Raw genomic sequence first — 20,881 nt, 5'->3', positions numbered from 1 at the left:
CGGTGCTGCAGAGCCTGCAGAGCGAGGTGGGGGGAGAGGACAGTACACACCGGTGCTGCAGAGCCTGCAGAGTGGGGTGGGGGGAGAGGACAGTACACACCGGTGCTGCAGAGCCTGCAGAGCGAGGTGGGGGGAGAGGACAGTACACAGCGGTGCTGCAGAGCGAGGTGGGGGGAGAGGACAGTACACACCGGTGCTGCAGAGCCTGCAGAGCGAGGTGGGGGGAGAGGACAGTACACACCGGTGCTGCAGAGCCTGCAGAGCGAGGTGGGGGGAGAGGACAGTACACACCGGTGCTGCAGAGCCTGCAGAGCGAGGTGGGGGGAGAGGACAGTACACACCAGTGCTGCAGAGCCTGCAGAGCGAGGTGGGGGGAGAGGACAGTACACACCGGTGCTGCAGAGCCTGCAGAGTGAGGTGGGGGGAGAGGACAGTACACACCGGTGCTGCAGAGCCTGCAGAGCGAGGTGGGGGGAGAGGACAGTACACAGCGGTGCTGCAGAGCCTGCAGAGCGAGGTGGGGGGAGAGGACAGTACACACCGGTGCTGCAGAGCCTGCAGAGCGAGGTGGGGGGAGAGGACAGTACACACCGGTGCTGCAGAGCCTGCAGAGCGAGGTGGGGGGAGAGGACAGTACACACCGGTGCTGCAGAGCCTGCAGAGCGAGGTGGGGGGAGAGGACAGTACACACCGGTGCTGCAGAGCCTGCAGAGCGAGGTGAGGGGAGAGGACAGTACACACCGGTGCTGCAGAGCCTGCAGAGCGAGGTGGGGGAGAGGACAGTACACAGCGGTGCTGCAGAGCCTGCAGAGTGAGGTGGGGGGAGAGGACAGTACACACCGGTGCTGCAGAGCCTGCAGAGCGAGGTGGGGGGAGAGGACAGTACACACCGGTGCTGCAGAGCCTGCAGAGCGAGGTGGGGGGAGAGGACAGTACACACCGGTGCTGCAGAGCCTGCAGAGCGAGGTGGGGGGAGAGGACAGTACACAGCGGTGCTCAGGGCCGGTTTTAGACAAAATGTGGCCCTGGGCAAAGTTGAAGGTGGGGCCCCAAATGCTAAAACATTGTAGCAGCAATTTAAGGTCCCGATACTTTTTTGTCAGCGGTTGGCGCGCTGCTCGAGGTGGGGTGATCTTCTGTGACCTTAAATAAGACCCCTCTGTGCCCTATATAGTAGATAGGTCCCTCTGTGCCTCCATAGTACATATAGTCGGTATCCCTCTGTAGGTAATTCTTCTGGTAGTTACCTCCACCACCCAGTATGTAGTATCCACCAATATAGGAGGCATCTCACTGTAGGTTTTACACCTGTTAGCTAGCCCCGATAGTTGCCCCCTCAGCAGATAGCAGCTCCCCTGATAGTTACCCCCCCCCCCAGCACATAGCATCTCCCCTGTTCTTCCCCCCCCCCCCCCCCAGCACATAGCATCTCCACTGATAGTTGCCCCCTCAGCACATAGCATCTCCACTGATAGTTAAATGCCCCCCCGCCCCCAGCACATAGCATCTCCTAGGGCTGGGGTGATGTGGTCAAAAAATAAAATCTCGTTTTTTCTTTTCTCGATTTTTTTTATTTATTTTTTGATGGGTGTAGTAGTATAGGCATAGTGGATAAGGGGTGTAGCAATAGTAGAAGCATATAAGATGAGGGGTGTAGTAGTAGATAAGGGGAGTAGCAGTTTTGGGAGTAGTAGTAGTATCAGGAGTGGAGGTAATAATCGCAATGGTAGTAAAGCAGTATTGGGGGTAGTAGTAGAGCAGTATTGGGGGTAGTAGTAGAGCAGTATTGGGGGTAGTAGTAGAGCAGTATTAGGGGTAGTAGTAGAGCAGTATTGGGAGTAGTAGTAGTATCAGGAGTGGAGGTAATAATAGCAATGGTAGTAGAGCAGTATTGGGGGTAGTAGTAGAGCAGTATTGGGGGTAGTAGTAGAGCAGTATTAGGGGTAGTAGTAGAGCAGTATTGGGGGTAGTAGTAGAGCAGTATTGGGGGTAGTAGTAGAGCAGTATTAGGGGTAGTAGTAGAGTAGTATTGGGAGTAGTAGTAGTAGAGCAGTATTGGGGGTAGTAGTAGAGCAGTATTGGGGTAGTAGTAGAGCAGTATTAGGAGTAGTATTGGGGGTAGTAGTAGGGCAGTATGGGGGTAGTAGTATAGCAGTATTGGGGGTAGTAGTAGAGCAGTATTAGGAGTAGTATTGGGGGTAGTAGTAGGGCAGTATGGGGGTAGTAGTAGAGCAGTATTGGGGGTAGTAGTAGGGCAGTATGGGGGTAGTAGTAGAGCAGTATTGGGGGTAGTAGTAGAGTAGTATTAGGAGTAGTAGTAGGGCAGTATTGGGAGTAGTAGTAGAGCAGTATTAGGAGTAGTATTGGGGTAGTAGTAGGGCAGTATTTGTGGTAGTAGTAGAGCAGTATTGGGAGTAGTATTGGGGGTAGTAGTAGGGCAGTATGGGGGTAGTAGTAGAGCAGTATTGGGGGTAGTAGTAGGGCAGTATGGGGGTAGTAGTAGAGCAGTATTGGGGGTAGTAGTAGAGTAGTATTAGGAGTAGTAGTAGGGCAGTATTGGGAGTAGTAGTAGAGCAGTATTAGGAGTAGTATTGGGGTAGTAGTAGGGCAGTATTTGTGGTAGTAGTAGAGCAGTATTGGGAGTAGTATTGGGGGTAGTAGTAGGGCAGTATTTGTGGTAGTAGTAGAGCAGTATTGGGAGTAGTATTGGGGGTAGTAGTAGGGCAGTATTTGTGGTAGTAGTAGAGCAGTATTAGGAGTAGTATTGATGGTGGTAGTAGTAGGGCAGTATTGGGGGTAGTAGAGCAGTATTTGGAGTAGTATTGGGGGTAATAGTAGGGCACTATTGGGGGTAGTAGTAGAGCAGTATTAGGAGTAGTATTGATGGTGGTAGTAGTAGGGCACTATTGGGGGTAGTAGTAGGGCAGTATTAGGAGTAGTATTGAGGGTAGTAGTAGAGCAGTATTAGGAGTAGTATTGGGGGTAATAGTAGGGCACTATTGGGGGTAGTAGTAGGGCAGTATTAGGAGTAGTATTGGGGGTAATAGTAGGGCACTATTGGGGGTAGTAGTAGGGCAGTATTAGGAGTAGTATTGGGGGTAATAGTAGGGCACTATTGGGGGTAGTAGTAGAGCAATATTAGGAGTAGTATTGGGGGTAGTAGTAGGGCACTACTGGGAGTAGTAGTAGGGCAGTATTAGGAGTAGTATTGGGGTAGTAGTAAGGCACTATTGGGGGTAGTAGTAGAGCAGTATTAGGAGTAGTATTGATGGTGGTAGTAGTAGGGCACTATTGGGGGTAGTAGTAGAGCAGTATTAGGAGTAGTATTGGGGGTAATAGTAGAGCAGTATTAGGAGTAGTATTGGGGTAGTAGTAGGGCACTATTGGGGGTAATAGTAGGGCAGTATTAGGAGTAGTATTGGGGGTAATAGTAGAGCAGTATTAGGAGTAATATTGGGGGTAGTAGTAGAGCAGTATTAGGAGTAGTATTGATGGTGGTAGTAGTAGGGCACTATTGGGGGTAGTAGTAGAGCAGTATTAGGAGTAGTATTGGGGGTAGTAGTAGGGCAGTATTAGGAGTAGTATTGGGGTAGTAGTAGGGCACTATTGGGGGTAATAGTAGGGCAGTATTAGGAGTAGTATTGGGGGTAATAGTAGGGCACTATTGGGGGTAATAGTAGGGCAGTATTAGGAGTAGTATTGATGGTGGTAGTAGTAGGGCACTATTGGGGGTAATAGTAGAGCAGTATTAGGAGTAGTATTGGGGGTAGTAGTAGGGCACTACTGGGGGTAGTAGTAGGGCAGTATTAGGAGTAGTATTGGGGGTAATAGTAGAGCAGTATTAGGAGTAGTATTGGGGTAGTAGTAGGGCACTATTGGGGGTAGTAGTAGGGCAGTATTAGGAGTAGTATTGGGGTAGTAGTAGGGCACTATTAGGGGTAGTAGAGCAATATTAGGAGTAGTATTGGGGGTAATAGTAGAGCAGTATTAGGAGTAGTATTGGGGTAATAGTAGAGCAGAGGAGAGATATGGGGGTACTTTATCATACAGGATACTGTGTGATTCAGCACCCACCTCCATCATGTACTGCTCAGGGCCTGGTGGCCATAGATACAGAGGGAGGAGGGCCCTGAACAGTATATGGTGGAAGGGGGGACTGCATCATACAAGATCCCCTGCCCCCTTCCTGTATACTGTTCGCTAGGCTAGTATATGGGGAGGGGGTTACTGTTTTACAAAGACACCCGAGGCTCCGCCCACCCGCGGCCGTAAGCACCTCCCCCTGGCCGCAAGTCCCGCCCCCAGTCTCCGTGACCCTCTAACCCCCCCCCCCCCCCCCCTCTATTTCTTTACCTGGGCTTGCCGTTCCTCCTCTTCTGTAGGGCACAGGCAGCTCTGCAGGAGGGGCGCTCCGTCCTCACAGCTCAGCTCCTTCCTTCATTAGTGGAGCAGGGGAGCTGCTTGTGCTGCTCTGCTTCCTGCTCCACTAATGAAGGAAGGAGCTAGGGGGCCCCTGGGGGATGGGGGCCCTGGGCAAGTGCCTACTTTGCCCCCCCCTAACGCCGGCCCTGCCGGTGCTGCAGAGCCTGCAGAGCGAGGTGGGGGGAGAGGACAGTACACAGCGGTGCTGCAGAGCCTGCAGAGCGAGGTGGGGGGAGAGGACAGTACACACCGGTGCTGCAGAGCGAGGTGGGGGGAGAGGACAGTACACACCGGTGCTGCAGAGCCTGCAGAGCGAGGTGGGGGGAGAGGACAGTACACACCGGTGCTGCAGAGCCTGCAGAGCGAGGTGGGGGGAGAGGACAGTACACACCGGTGCTGCAGAGCGAGGTGGGGGGAGAGGACAGTACACACCGGTGCTGCAGAGCGAGGTGGGGGGAGAGGACAGTACACACCGGTGCTGCAAAGCCTGCAGAGCGAGGTGGGGGGAGAGGACAGTACACAGCGGTGCTGCAGAGCCTGCAGAGCGAGGTGGGGGGAGAGGACAGTACACACCGGTGCTGCAGAGCGAGGTGGGGGGAGAGGACAGTACACACCGGTGCTGCAGAGTCTGCAGAGCGAGGTGGGGGAGAGGACAGTACACACCGGTGCTGCAGAGCCTGCAGAGCGAGGTGGGGGGAGAGGACAGTACACACCGGTGCTGCAGAGCGAGGTGGGGGGAGAGGACAGTACACACCGGTGCTGCAGAGCGAGGTGGGGGGAGAGGACAGTACACACCGGTGCTGCAGAGCGAGGTGGGGGAGAGGACAGTACACACCGGTGCTGCAGAGCGAGGTGGGGGGAGAGGACAGTACACACCGGTGCTGCAGAGCCTGCAGAGCGAGGTGGGGGGAGAGGACAGTACACACCGGTGCTGCAGAGCGAGGTGGGGGGAGAGGACAGTACACACCGGTGCTGCAGAGCCTGCAGAGCGAGGTGGGGGAGAGGACAGTACACACCGGTGCTGCAGAGCCTGCAGAGCGAGGTGGGGGGAGAGGACAGTACACACCGGTGCTGCAGAGCGAGGTGGGGGGAGAGGACAGTACACACCGGTGCTGCAGAGCGAGGTGGGGGGAGAGGACAGTACACACCGGTGCTGCAGAGCGAGGTGGGGGGAGAGGACAGTACACACCGGTGCTGCAGAGCGAGGTGGGGGGAGAGGACAGTACACACCGGTGCTGCAGAGCCTGCAGAGCGAGGTGGGGGGAGAGGACAGTACACACCGGTGCTGCAGAGCCTGCAGAGCGAGGTGGGGGAGAGGACAGTACACACCGGTGCTGCAGAGCCTGCAGAGCGAGGTGGGGGGGAGAGGACAGTACACACCGGTGCTGCAGAGCGAGGTGGGGGGAGAGGACAGTACACACCGGTGCTGCAGAGCGAGGTGGGGGGAGAGGACAGTACACACCGGTGCTGCAGAGCGAGGTGGGGGGAGAGGACAGTACACACCGGTGCTGCAGAGCGAGGGTGGGGGGAGAGGACAGTACACACCGGTGCTGCAGAGCCTGCAGAGCGAGGTGGGGGGAGAGGACAGTACACACCGGTGCTGCAGAGCGAGGTGGGGGGAGAGGACAGTACACACCGGTGCTGCAGAGCCTGCAGAGCGAGGTGGGGGAGAGGACAGTACACACCGGTGCTGCAGAGCCTGCAGAGCGAGGTGGGGGGAGAGGACAGTACACACCGGTGCTGCAGAGCGAGGTGGGGGGAGAGGACAGTACACACCGGTGCTGCAGAGCGAGGTGGGGGGAGAGGACAGTACACACCGGTGCTGCAGAGCGAGGTGGGGGGAGAGGACAGTACACACCGGTGCTGCAGAGCGAGGTGGGGGGAGAGGACAGTACACACCGGTGCTGCAGAGCCTGCAGAGCGAGGTGGGGGGAGAGGACAGTACACACCGGTGCTGCAGAGCCTGCAGAGCGAGGTGGGGGGAGAGGACAGTACACACCGGTGCTGCAGAGCGAGGTGGGGGGAGAGGACAGTACACACCGGTGCTGCAGAGCCTGCAGAGCGAGGTGGGGGGAGAGGACAGTACACACCGGTGCTGCAGAGCCTGCAGAGCGAGGTGGGGGGAGAGGACAGTACACACCGGTGCTGCAGAGCCTGCAGAGCGAGGTGGGGGGAGAGGACAGTACACACCGGTGCTGCAGAGCCTGCAGAGCGAGGTGGGGGGAGAGGACAGTACACACCGGTGCTGCAGAGCGAGGTGGGGGGAGAGGACAGTACACACCGGTGCTGCAGAGCCTGCAGAGCGAGGTGGGGGGAGAGGACAGTACACACCGGTGCTGCAGAGCGAGGTGGGGGGAGAGGACAGTACACACCGGTGCTGCAGAGCGAGGTGGGGGGAGAGGACAGTACACACCGGTGCTGCAGAGCGAGGTGGGGGGAGAGGACAGTACACACCGGTGCTGCAGAGCGAGGTGGGGGGAGAGGACAGTACACACCGGTGCTGCAGAGCGAGGTGGGGGGGAGAGGACAGTACACACCGGTGCTGCAGAGCCTGCAGAGCGAGGTGGGGGGAGAGGACAGTACACACCGGTGCTGCAGAGCGAGGTGGGGGGAGAGGACAGTACACACCGGTGCTGCAGAGCCTGCAGAGCGAGGTGGGGGGAGAGGACAGTACACACCGGTGCTGCAGAGCCTGCAGAGCGAGGTGGGGGGAGAGGACAGTACACACCGGTGCTGCAGAGCGAGGTGGGGGGAGAGGACAGTACACACCGGTGCTGCAGAGCCTGCAGAGCGATGGTGGGGGAGAGGACAGTACACACCGGTGCTGCAGAGCGAGGTGGGGGGAGAGGACAGTACACACCGGTGCTGCAGAGCGAGGTGGGGGGAGAGGACAGTACACACCGGTGCTGCAGAGCGAGGTGGGGGGGAGAGGACAGTACACACCGGTGCTGCAGAGCGAGGTGGGGGGAGAGGACAGTACACACCGGTGCTGCAGAGCCTGCAGAGCGAGGTGGGGGGAGAGGACAGTACACAGCGGTGCTGCAGAGCCTGCAGAGCGAGGTGGGGGGAGAGGACAGTACACACCGGTGCTGCAGAGCGAGGTGGGGGGAGAGGACAGTACACACCGGTGCTGCAGAGCCTGCAGAGCGAGGTGGGGGGAGAGGACAGTACACACCGTGCTGCAGAGCCTGCAGAGCGAGGTGGGGGGAGAGGACAGTACACACCGGTGCTGCAGAGCGAGGTGGGGGGAGAGGACAGTACACACCGGTGCTGCAGAGCCTGCAGAGCGAGGTGGGAGGAGAGGACAGTACACACCGGTGCTGCAGAGCGAGGTGGGGGGAGAGGACAGTACACACCCGGTGCTGCAGAGCGAGGTGGGGGGGAGGAGGACAGTACACACCGGTGCTGCAGAGCGAGGTGGGGGGAGAGGACAGTACACACCGGTGCTGCAGAGCGAGGTGGGGGGAGAGGACAGTACACACCGGTGCTGCAGAGCCTGCAGAGCGAGGTGGGGGGAGAGGACAGTACACACCGGTGCTGCAGAGCCTGCAGAGCGAGGTGGGGGGAGAGGACAGTACACACCGGTGCTGCAGAGCGAGGTGGGGGGAGAGGACAGTACACACCGGTGCTGCAGAGCCTGCAGAGCGAGGTGGGGGGAGAGGACAGTACACAGCGGTGCTGCAGAGCGAGGTGGGGGGAGAGGACAGTACTCACCGGTGCTGCAGAGCCTGCAGAGCGAGGTGGGGGAGAGGACAGTACACACCGGTGCTGCAGAGCGAGGTGGGGGGAGAGGACAGTACACACCGGTGCTGCAGAGCGAGGTGGGGGGAGAGGACAGTACACACCGGTGCTGCAGAGCCTGCAGAGCGAGGTGGGGGGAGAGGACAGTACACACCGGTGCTGCAGAGCGAGGTGGGGGGAGAGGACAGTACACACCGGTGCTGCAGAGCGAGGTGGGGGGAGAGGACAGTACACACCGGTGCTGCAGAGCGAGGTGGGGGGAGAGGACAGTACACACCGGTGCTGCAGAGCGAGGTGGGGGGAGAGGACAGTACACACCGGTGCTGCAGAGCCTGCAGAGCGAGGTGGGGGGAGAGGACAGTACACACCGGTGCTGCAGAGCCTGCAGAGCGAGGTGGGGGGAGAGGACAGTACACACCGGTGCTGCAGAGCGAGGTGGGGGGAGAGGACAGTACACACCGGTGCTGCAGAGCCTGCAGAGCGAGGTGGGGGGAGAGGACAGTACACAGCGGTGCTGCAGAGCGAGGTGGGGGGAGAGGACAGTACTCACCGGTGCTGCAGAGCCTGCAGAGCGAGGTGGGGGAGAGGACAGTACACACCGGTGCTGCAGAGCGAGGTGGGGGGAGAGGACAGTACACACCGGTGCTGCAGAGCGAGGTGGGGGGAGAGGACAGTACACACCGGTGCTGCAGAGCCTGCAGAGCGAGGTGGGGGGAGAGGACAGTACACACCGGTGCTGCAGAGCGAGGTGGGGGGGAGAGGACAGTACACACCGGTGCTGCAGAGCGAGGTGGGGGGAGAGGACAGTACACACCGGTGCTGCAGAGCGAGGTGGGGGGAGAGGACAGTACACACCGGTGCTGCAGAGCGAGGTGGGGGGAGAGGACAGTACACACCGGTGCTGCAGAGCCTGCAGAGCGAGGTGGGGGGAGAGGACAGTACACACCGGTGCTGCAGAGCGAGGTGGGGGGAGAGGACAGTACACACCGGTGCTGCAGAGCGAGGTGGGGGGAGAGGACAGTACACAGCGGTGCTGCAGAGCGAGGTGGGGGGAGAGGACAGTACTCACCGGTGCTGCAGAGCCTGCAGAGCGAGGTGGGGGAGAGGACAGTACACACCGGTGCTGCAGAGCGAGGTGGGGGGAGAGGACAGTACACACCGGTGCTGCAGAGCCTGCAGAGCGAGGTGGGGGGAGAGGACAGTACACAGCGGTGCTGCAGAGCGAGGTGGGGGGAGAGGACAGTACACACCGGTGCTGCAGAGCGAGGTGGGGGGAGAGGACAGTACACACCGCTGCTGCAGAGCCTGCAGAGCGAGGTGGGGGAGAGGACAGTACACACCGGTGCTGCAGAGCCTGCAGAGCGAGGTGGGGGGAGAGGACAGTACACACCGGTGCTGCAGAGCGAGGTGGGGGGAGAGGACAGTACTCACCGGTGCTGCAGAGCCTGCAGAGCGAGGTGGGGGAGAGGACAGTACACACCGGTGCTGCAGAGCGAGGTGGGGGGAGAGGACAGTACACACCGGTGCTGCAGAGCCTGCAGAGCGAGGTGGGGGGAGAGGACAGTACACACCGGTGCTGCAGAGCCTGCAGAGCGAGGTGGGGGGAGAGGACAGTACACACCGGTGCTGCAGAGCGAGGTGGGGGGAGAGGACAGTACACACCGCTGCTGCAGAGCCTGCAGAGCAAGGTGGGGGGAGAGGACAGTACACACCGGTGCTGCAGAGCCTGCAGAGCGAGGTGGGGGAGAGGACAGTACACACCGGTGCTGCAGAGCCTGCAGAGCGAGGTGGGGGAGAGGACAGTACACACCGGTGCTGCAGAGCCTGCAGAGCGAGAGGACAGTACACACCGATGCTGCAGAGCCTGCAGAGCGAGGTGGGGGGAGAGGACAGTACACACCGGTGCTGCAGAGCCTGCAGAGCGAGGTGGGGGGAGAGGACAGTACACAGCGGTGCTGCAGAGCCTGCAGAGCGAGGTGGGGGGAGAGGACAGTACACACCGGTGCTGCAGAGCCTGCAGAGCGAGGTGGGGGGAGAGGACAGTACACAGCGGTGCTGCAGAGCCTGCAGAGCGAGGTGGGGGGGAGAGGACAGTACACACCGGTGCTGCAGAGCCTGCAGAGCGAGGTGGGGGAGAGGACAGTACACACCGGTGCTGCAGAGCCTGCAGAGCGAGGTGGGGGGAGAGGACAGTACACAGCGGTGCTGCAGAGCGAGGTGGGGGGAGAGGACAGTACACAGCGGTGCTGCAGAGCGAGGTGGGGGGAGAGGACAGTACACAGCGGTGCTGCAGAGCGAGGTGGGGGGAGAGGACAGTACACAGCGGTGCTGCAGAGCGAGGTGGGGGGAGAGGACAGTACACACCGCTGCTGCAGAGCCTGCAGAGCAAGGTGGGGGGAGAGGACAGTACACACCGGTGCTGCAGAGCCTGCAGAGCGAGGTGGGGGAGAGGACAGTACACACCGGTGCTGCAGAGCCTGCAGAGCGAGGTGGGGGAGAGGACAGTACACACCGGTGCTGCAGAGCCTGCAGAGCGAGAGGACAGTACACACCGATGCTGCAGAGCCTGCAGAGCGAGGTGGGGGGAGAGGACAGTACACACCGGTGCTGCAGAGCCTGCAGAGCGAGGTGGGGGGAGAGGACAGTACACAGCGGTGCTGCAGAGCCTGCAGAGCGAGGTGGGGGGAGAGGACAGTACACACCGGTGCTGCAGAGCCTGCAGAGCGAGGTGGGGGGAGAGGACAGTACACAGCGGTGCTGCAGAGCCTGCAGAGCGAGGTGGGGGGAGAGGACAGTACACACCGGTGCTGCAGAGCCTGCAGAGCGAGGTGGGGGAGAGGACAGTACACACCGGTGCTGCAGAGCCTGCAGAGCGAGGTGGGGGGAGAGGACAGTACACAGCGGTGCTGCAGAGCGAGGTGGGGGGAGAGGACAGTACACAGCGGTGCTGCAGAGCGAGGTGGGGGGAGAGGACAGTACACAGCGGTGCTGCAGAGCGAGGTGGGGGGAGAGGACAGTACACAGCGGTGCTGCAGAGCGAGGTGGGGGGAGAGGACAGTACACAGCGGTGCTGCAGAGCGAGGTGGGGGGAGAGGACAGTACACAGCGGTGCTGCAGAGCGAGGTGGGGGAAGAGGACAGTACACAGCGGTGCTGCAGAGCGAGGTGGGGGGAGAGGACAGTACACACCGGTGCTGCAGAGCGAGGTGGGGGGAGAGGACAGTACACAGCGGTGCTGATGGGTGTGCAGTGCTGGGGGAAGATGAGGATGCAGTTTGGGGGTGGGCGGTGCGGAGGGTGATGGAGGTGCAGTGCGGGGGAGCAGATGGGGGGCGGGCATGAGAGTGCAGTGCGGGGTGGAGGATGGGGGTGCAGTGCGGGGGGAGGATGGGGGTGCAGTGCGGGGGGAGGATGGGGGTGCAGTGCAGGGGGATGGGCAGTGCAGGGGTGAGGATGGGGTTGAAGGATGGGGGGGCAGTGTGGGGGGAGGATGATGGGGTGGAGTATGGGGGAGTGGGCAGTGGGGGGGGAGGATGGGGGTGCAGTGTCGGGGGGGGGAGGATGGGGGTGCAGTGTCGGGGGGGGGAGGATGGGGGTGCAGTGTCGGGGAGGATGGGGGTGCAGTGCGGGGCTGATGGGAGTGCAGTGCGGGGGTGATGGGGGTGCAGTGCGGGGGGAGGATGAGAGTGCAGTGCGGGGGTGATGGGGGTGCAGTGCGGGGGGAGGATGAGGGTGCAGTGCGGGGGGGGAGGATGGGAGTGCAGTGCGGGGGTGATGGGGGTGCAGTGCGGGGGGAGGATGAGGGTGCAGTGCGGGGGGGGGAGGATGGGAGTGCAGTGATGGGGGTGCAGTGCGGGGTGGAGGATGGGGGTGCAGTGCGGGGGATGGGGGTGCAGTGTGGGGGGAGGATGGGGGTGCAGTGCAGGGGGATGGGGGTGCAGTGTGGGGGGAGGATGGGGGTGCAGTGCAGGGGGATGGGGGTGCAGTGCGGGGTGGAGGATGGGGGGGTAGGCAGTGCAGGGGGTAGAGGATGGGGGTGCAGTGCAGGGGGATGGGGGTGCAGTGCGGGGTGGAGGATGGGGGGGTGGGCAGTGCAGGGGGTAGAGGATGGGGGTGCAGTGCAGGGGGGTGATGGGGGTGGAGGATGGGGGTGCAGTGCGGGGTGGAGGATGGGGGGGTGGGCAGTGCAGGGGGTAGAGGATGGGAGTGCAGTGCCGGGGGTGATGGGGGTGGAGGATGGGGGTGCAGTGCGGGGTGGAGGATGGGGGGGTGGGCAGTGCAGGGGGTAGAGGATGGGAGTGCAGTGCGGGGGGGGGGGGGAGGATGAGGGTGCAGTGCAGAGGGTGATGGGAGTGCAGTGCGGGGGGTGATGGGGGTGGAGGATGGGGGTGCAGTGCGGGGCAGCTTACCCTCTCGTCTTGCTTTGTAGAACGCCCTCCTGCTGGAGAAGAAGAGGGATTTGGAGTCTCAAGTTAAAGCTCTTCAAGTGGACAATGAGAGCGTCCAGAGTGCTATGTTCCACCTAAGAGAGAGCGTCCTGCAGCTGGAGAGACAGAAGACGGAGGCTGAGGCAAAAGTAAGGAGCTGCCCTGATGCCCCTCATAGCCCTAGGGTCACTCATGGGGGGGAACATGTTATATATGAGGAGGCGGGGTGGTGGTCAGGTCATCCATCCATCCATCCATCCATCCATCCATAGTGGTGGTCAGGTCATCCATCCATACATCCATACATCCATCCATAGTGGTGGTCAGGTCATCCATCCATCCATCCATCCATCCATAGTGGTGGTCAGGTCATCCATCCATACATCCATCCATCCATCCATAGTGGTGGTCAGGTCATCCATCCATACATCCATACATCCATACATAGTGGTGGCTAGGTCATTCATCCATCCATACATCCATACAGTGGAAGGATTTGCTCGGTAGAGTGCAGGATTGCAGTGTGAACAGCAGTCAACAGGCTCAAACGAATGAAGTCCCGGCTTTGCCTGCGTTTATTATCCAATACTAGAAAACAAATAAGCAGCCTCGGCTTTAGGCAGAACACAAAATAAACTCTGCTTGTCCAGCACTAACTAACAGCAGCCGGCCCTGTCTATACGCTACGACACATTGTATACAGTCCAGTATTTACCTTGGTCAGGTATACGGCTTCTCCTGAGGCTGCAGCCTCCCGCACACTCAGCTGCCCCCGGCCTCACTCTGTCCATGGCTCTGCAACACTATATGGAGCTGCTGATGATCCAGCCCGAGCACCTGTGCTGCCCGACACCAAACAATATCTGGAGTGGAGGAAGTGGAAAGGACAGCCCCACTATCAAGCCTGCCATCCATTCCTGCCCCACTACCAAGCCTGCCATCCATTCCTGCCCCACTACCAAGCCTGCCATCCATTCCTGCCCCACTACCAAGCCTGCCATCCATCCCTGCCCCACTACCAAGCCTGCCATCCATTCCTGCCCCACTACCAAGCCTGCCATCCATTCCTGCCCCACTACCAAGCCTGCCATCCATCCCTGCCCCACTACCAAGCCTGCCATCCATTCCTGCCCCACTACCAAGCCTGCCATCCATTCCTGCCCCACTATCAAGCCTGCCATCCATTCCTGCCCCACTACCATGCCTGCCATCCATTCCTGCCCCACTACCAAGCCTGCCATCCATTCCTGCCCCACTACCAAGCCTGCCATCCATTCCTGCCCCACTACCAAGCCTGCCATCCATTCCTGCCCCACTACCAAGCCTGCCATCCATTCCTACCCCACTACCAAGCCTGCCATCCATCCCTGCCCCACTACCAAGCCTGCCATCCATTCCTGCCCCACTGCCAAGCCTGCCAGCCATTTCTGCCCCACTACCAAGCCTGCCATCCATTCCTGCCCCACTACCAAGCCTGCCATCCATTCCTGCCCCACTACCAAGCCTGCCATCCATTCCTGCCCCACTACCAAGCCTGCCATCCATCCCTGCCCCACTACCAAGCCTGCCATCCATTCCTGCCCCACTGCCAAGCCTGCCAGCCATTTCTGCCCCACTACCAAGCCTGCCATCCATTCCTGCCCCACTACCAAGCCTGCCATCCATCCCTGCCCCACTACCAAGCCTGCCATCCATCCCTGCCCCACTACCAAGCCTGCCATCCATTCCTGCCCCACTGCCAAGCCTGCCAGCCATTTCTGCCCCACTACCAAGCCTGCCATCCATTCCTGCCCCACTACCAAGCCTGCCATCCATTCCTGCCCCACTACCAAGCCTGCCATCCATCCCTGCCCCACTACCAAGCCTGCCATCCATCCCTGCCCCACTACCAAGCCTGCCATCCATTCCTGCCCCACTACCAAGCCTGCCATCCATTCCTGCTCCACTACCAAGCCTGCCATCCATCCCTGCCCCACTACCAAGCCTGCCCCACTACCAAGCCTGCCATCCATGCCTGCCATCCATTCCTGCCCCACTACCAAGCCTGCCATCCATTCCTGCCCCACTACCAAGCCTGCCATCCATGCCTGCCATCCATTCCTGCCCCACTACCAAGCCTGCCATCCATTCCTGCCCCACTACCAAGCCTGCCATCCATTCCTGCCCCACTACCAAGCCTGCCATCCATTCCTGCCCCACTACCAAGCCTGCCATCCATTCCTGCCCCACTACCAAGCCTGCCATCCATTCCTGCTCCACTACCAAGCCTGCCATCCATCCCTGCCCCACTACCAAGCCTGCCATCCATCCCTGCCCCACTACCAAGCCTGCCATCCATGCCTGCCATCCATTCCTGCCCCACTACCAAGCCTGCCATCCATTCCTGCCCCACTACCAAGCCTGCCATCCATGCCTGCCATCCATTCCTGCCCCACTACCAAGCCTGCCATCCATTCCTGCGCCACTACCAAGCCTGCCATCCATTCCTGCCCCACTACCAAGCCTGCCATCCATTCCTGCCCCACTACCAAGCCTGCCATCCATTCCTGCCCCACTACCAAGCCTGCCATCCATTCCTGCCCCACTACCAAGCCTGCCATCCATGCCTGCCATCCATTCCTGCCCCACTACCAAGCCTGCCATCCATTCCTGCCCCACTACCAAGCCTGCCATCCATTCCTGCCCCACTACCAAGCCTGCCATCCATTCCTGCCCCACTACCAAGCCTGCCATCCATTCCTGCCCCACTACCAAGCCTGCCATCCATTCCTGCTCCACTACCAAGCCTGCCATCCATCCCTGCCCCACTACCAAGCCTGCCATCCATCCCTGCCCCACTACCAAGCCTGCCATCCATGCCTGCCATCCATTCCTGCCCCACTACCAAGCCTGCCATCCATTCCTGCCCCACTACCAAGCCTGCCATCCATGCCTGCCATCCATTCCTGCCCCACTACCAAGCCTGCCATCCATTCCTGCCCCACTACCAAGCCTGCCATCCATTCCTGCCCCACTACCAAGCCTGCCATCCATTCCTGCCCCACTACCAAGCCTGCCATCCATTCCTAAAAACCCGGCCTAAACACACTTTATCAATACATCCCCAGCAACTATCTTTGCTGGAGATCACATCACATGCCTGGTTTTTCCATGTCTCACATAGTGAGACATGAATTTCGCTCAGTCCTATCCATACATACATACATACATGGTGGTCAAGTCATCCATACATGGTGGTGGTGGTCATCCATCCGTCCATCCATAAATACATACATACATACATGGTGGTCAAGTCATCCATACATGGTGGTGGTGGTGGTCATCCATCCATCCATCCATACATACATACATACATGGTGGTCAAGTCATCCATACATGGTGGTGGTGGTCATCCATCTGTCCATCCATACATCCATACATACATACATACATACATACATGGTGGTCAAGTCATCCATACATGGTGGTGGTGGTGGTCATCCATCCATCCATCCATACATACATACATACATGGGCGGTTGACGGGGGAGACTGGGCGGTTGACGGGGGAGACTGGGCGGTTGACGGGGGAGACTGGGCGGTTGACGGGGGAGACTGGGCGGTTGACGGGGGAGACTGGGCGGGTGACGGGGGAGACTGGGCGGGTGACGGGGGAGACTGGGCGGGTGACGGGGGACACTGGGCGGTTGACGGGGGACACTGGGGAGACTTGGCGGGTGACGGGGGGGGACTGGGCGGGTGACGGGGGACATCCGGCAGATGACGCACCTTCCATGGCATTCTGGGAATCTCCTCTCACACTCTCTCATCACCATCACTGTCTTATAAAGATGCAGGAAAATAACTTGGAAGTTGAGCGTCTAAGAGACAGTCAGCGGTCTCTGCAGATACAAGTGAGAGAGCTGCAGGATGAGCTGAAGCTGAGAGACAGTCACTTTCCTTCCCATGAAAACCGCCACTCTCTGCACTCTGAAATGCAAGAGACGTCAGGAGGTCCTGAACATGAGGTGAGGAATCTATAGACACTATACATCCCCATCACCAGTGCCGGCCACACTATACATCCCCATCACCAGTGCCGGCCACACTATACATCCCCATCACCAGTGCCGGCCACACTATACATCCCCATCACCGGACACACTATACATCCCCATCATCAGTGCCGCACACACTATACATCCCCATCACCGGACACACTATACATCCCCATCATCAGTGCCGGACACACTATACATCCCCATCACCAGTGCCAGCCACACTATACATCCCCATCACCCATCATCAGTGCCGGCCACACTATACATCCCCATCACCAGTGCCTGCTACACTATATACCTTCATCATCAATCATCAGTGCCTGCTACACTATACATCCCCATCAGTGCCTGCCACACTATACATCCCCATCACCCGTCATCAGTGCCGGCCACACTATACATCCCCATCACCAGTGCCGGACACACTATACATCCCCATCACCAGTGCCGGCCACACTATACGTCCCCATCATCAGTGCCGGCCACACTATACGTCCCCATCATCCATAATAACACTTTTTTTATTCTTTTGCAGAGCACCAGGATGAACCCCTCGCTGCAGTTTGGGGGACAGTCCACAGGAGGCGCTGGTCACATGTCCTCATATAGAAGCCAGAGAGAGCGAGAGCTGATCCTGGAGAAGGAAGAGGAGATAGTGAGACTGCAGGATCTGGTAACTCCACGTGCTGCGCCATATCGCCCCCTGCATCCACCAGGTGGCACTGCCTCACACCCAGTGTCCTCGCTCTTCACAGGCCAATCTGCAATATATCGAGATCAAGTCCCTACAGGAGGAACTGCAGAAGCTGCGGGAGATGCTACAGCAGAATGACCGGGACAGCGTTCTGAGACAGGCCGTGTCCGACCGTGACGAGGCCATCATGAAGTAAGTCACCGTGACAGGAGCACAGGATGAGAGCAAGTGCACGACGAGACGGGGGGGGGGGGGGGGGCACGGCCACCATCACCACCATATCGGGCCACGCTCGGGCTGTATGAGGAGGCCACCGCCACATTGGGGCACACATGGGCTGTATGAGGAGGAGGCCACCACAACATTGGGCCACACATGGGCTGTATGAGGAGGCCACCACCACATTGGGGCACGCATGGGCTGTATGAGGAGGAGGCCACCACCACATTGGGCCTAACATGGGCTGTATGAGAAGGAGGCCGCCACCACATTGGGCCACACATGGGCTGTATGAAGAGGAGGCCAACACCACATTGGGCCACACATGGGCTGTATGAGGAGGAGGCCACCACCACATTGGGCCACACATGGGCTGTATGAAGAGGAGGCCAACACCACATTGGGCCACACATGGGCTGTATGAGGAGGAGGCCAACACGACATTGGGCCACACTTGGGCTGTATGAGGAGGCGTCCACCACATTTGACCACGTGTGAGCTGTATGAGGAGGAGGCCAACACGACATTGGGCCACGCTTGGGCTGTATGAGGAGGAGGCCACCACGACATTGGGCCACGCTTGGGCTGTATGAGGAGGAGGCCACCACCACATTGGGCCACGCTTGGGCTGTATGAGGAGGCGGCCACCACCACATTTGACCACGTGTGGGCTGTATGAGGAGGAGGCCACCACCACATTGGGCCACACATGGGCTGTTTGAGGAGGAGGCCAACACCACATTTGGCCACGCTTGGGCTGAATGAGGAGGAGGCCACCACCACATTGGGCCACGCTTGGGCTGTATGAGGAGGCGTCCACCACCACATTTGACCACGTGTGGGCTGTATGAGGAGGAGGCGGCCAACACCACATTGGGCCACGCTTGGGCTGTATGAGGAGGCCGCCATTGGCTCCATGGGAACCTCCTAACTGTACTTATGTGTCATCTGCAGGAAGGGGGAGCTGGAACTGGAGTTGGCGAAATGTCGCCTGGAAAAGGAGTCGATGAGCCGTCAGCTTCTGAGCGCGGTGGAGCAGAAGGTGTTACTGAGCCAGGAGCTGGAGGCCTGGCAGGTGAGGCCGCTGAGACTCCCCCACTCCTGGACTATACCTCGGTGGTCAGGAGACGTGAGGTTCTCGGCTGTGATCTCCACCCGCTTGATGGTTGTTGCTTTCTCCACACAGGACGACATGCAGATAGTTATCAGCCAGCAGCTGAAGACCCAGAGAGAGCAGGAGAGGACATCCGAGACCTCCCCGTCCACCCCCACCAGAAGAGACAGCCGCAGGAGACCACGCGATGCTGCCAATGGCATCTTCTCCATCTTCAAGAGGATCTAAGAGCTGGAGGAGCCACTGTGGACCTGAAGCTGGTGTGATGGTCCTGCCCGACACGCACAAGCTTCTACTGAGGCCTGAGGAGCTCCGACCCTCAGGACCTGCATGATTTATAATGCCTGGTGGGTTATAGCACCTGTTGTACACCTCTGTGTACCACCCAGCAGTGGGCGGAGCTGACTCCATGTCACATATAGCCCTCTGTGTACCACCCAGCAGTGGGCGGAGCTGACTCCATGTCACATATAGCCCTCGGTATACCATCTGGCAGTGGGCGGAGCTGACTCCATGTCACATATAGCCCTCTGTATACCATCCGGCAGTGGGCGGAGCTGACTCCATGTCACATATAGCCCTCGGTATACCACCCAGCAGTGGGCAGAGCTGACTCCATGTCACATATAGCCCTCGGTATACCACCCAGCAGTGGGCGGAGCTGACTCCATGTCACATATAGCCCTCTGTGTACCACCCAGCAGTGGGCGGAGCTGACTCCATGTCACATATAGCCCTCGGTATACCATCCGGCAGTGGGCGGAGCTGACTCCATGTCACATATAGCCCTCGGTATACCACCCAGCAGTGGGCGGAGCTGACTCCACGTTGCGAGGGGGGGAGGGGGATCCTATCACCTCTGTATATAATGTGCATTTTGTATATATAAATATTGGCCTATTTTGAATTGTCTCAGTGTTTTTAAAGAGACTCCAAACTAGAGGGGGAGAGAGGGGCCCCTGATGTCACACTGCCAGCACAGAGAGAGAGAGAGGGGCCCCTGATGTCACACTGCCGGCACATAGAGAGAAAGAGAGGGGCCCCTGATGTCACACTGCCGGCACATAGAGAGAAAGAGAGGGGCCCCTGATGTCACACTGCCAGCACATAGAGAGAGAGAAAGAGGGGCCCCTGATGTCATACTGCCGGCACATAGAGAGAGAGGGGCCCCTGATGTCACACTGCCGGCAAATAGAGAGAGGGGCCCCTGATGTCACACTGCCGGCAAATAGAGAGAGGGGCCCCTGATGTCACACTGCCGGCACATAGAGAGAAAGAGAGGGGCCCCTGATGTCACACTGCCGGCACATAGAGAGAGAGAGAGGGGCCCCTGATGTCACACTGCCGGCACATAGAGAGAAAGAGAGGGGCCCCTGATGTCACACTGCCAGCACATAGAGAGAGAGAGAGGGGCCCCTGATGTCACACTGCCGGCACATAGAGAGAGAGGGGCCCCTGATGTCACACTGCCAGCACATAGAGAGAGAGAGAGGGGCCCCTGATGTCACACTGCCAGCACATAGAGAGAGAGGGGCCCCTGATGTCACACTGCCGGCACATAGAGAGAGAGGGGCCCCTGATGTCACACTGCCAGCACATAGAGAGAGAGAGGGGCCCCTGATGTAACACTGCCGGCACATAGAGAGAGAGAGGGGCCCCTGATGTCATACTGCCGGCACACAGATGCAGCGAGCCGGGGTACTTGGAAGAGAGTGAGGGGAATGAGGAGAGGATGATGGTGGTGGTAGTCTCTCCTGAGTGTGGCGCTGAGCTCCTCTGTGAGGGGACGCACCGAGGGCTGCAGAGGGAGAGTGTGCTGTACCTGCAGGATGGCTGGATCTTGTCATGGTCACAGGTGGGCACGAGGGCTTCTGCAGGTACAGGGGGACTCTCTGGCGCTTCCCTGAGTTCTCTCTCTCTCCTGTGGCTACTGCAGAGGTTCCTGTAGGGGGGCTGCACCTGTGTGTAAGGTGGTCGGTGGTGTGGACCTGTAGTTCCCCCGGGGCCAACCCCAAATACTGCTGTCCGGTACAATGGCCCTTGGAGGTGGTGTGGTGCAGATAACCGGGACAACAGGGAGACAAGGAGGGAGGCAGTGTAACAACAACTCCTTTACTGATAGACGGGCAGGTGGTATACAGTCCTGTGGCATCCAGCGGTGAATACTGGCGGCTTTGACTGAGTTACTGCGCTTGTGGAGAGTCTGGTGGTGTGTGGAGAGTCTG

At 59.4% G+C, this 20,881-nt stretch overlaps 1 protein-coding gene across 1 annotated transcript in view; it reads left to right on the top strand.

Annotated features, from left to right (window-relative positions):
• The window catches only part of BICDL2 (BICD family like cargo adaptor 2), a 36,483-nt gene extending 16,920 nt beyond the window's left edge, over positions 1-19,563 (top strand). The window contains exons 5-10 of the mRNA XM_069984738.1: positions 12,592-12,738; positions 16,420-16,596; positions 17,165-17,302; positions 17,385-17,515; positions 18,497-18,617; positions 18,729-19,563. Of these exons, the coding sequence (XP_069840839.1) occupies positions 12,592-12,738; positions 16,420-16,596; positions 17,165-17,302; positions 17,385-17,515; positions 18,497-18,617; positions 18,729-18,884 (870 nt within the window). The 3' untranslated portion in view covers positions 18,885-19,563. The remainder of the gene's footprint in view (positions 1-12,591; positions 12,739-16,419; positions 16,597-17,164; positions 17,303-17,384; positions 17,516-18,496; positions 18,618-18,728) is intronic.
• The last annotated feature ends 1,318 nt before the right edge of the window (positions 19,564-20,881 follow it).

This window comes from Dendropsophus ebraccatus, chromosome 9 (assembly GCF_027789765.1).
Source record: "Dendropsophus ebraccatus isolate aDenEbr1 chromosome 9, aDenEbr1.pat, whole genome shotgun sequence".
NCBI lineage: Eukaryota > Metazoa > Chordata > Amphibia > Anura > Hylidae > Dendropsophus > Dendropsophus ebraccatus.
Note: the sequence above shows the minus strand (reverse complement) of the source record. Positions and strands in the feature narration are given on the sequence as shown.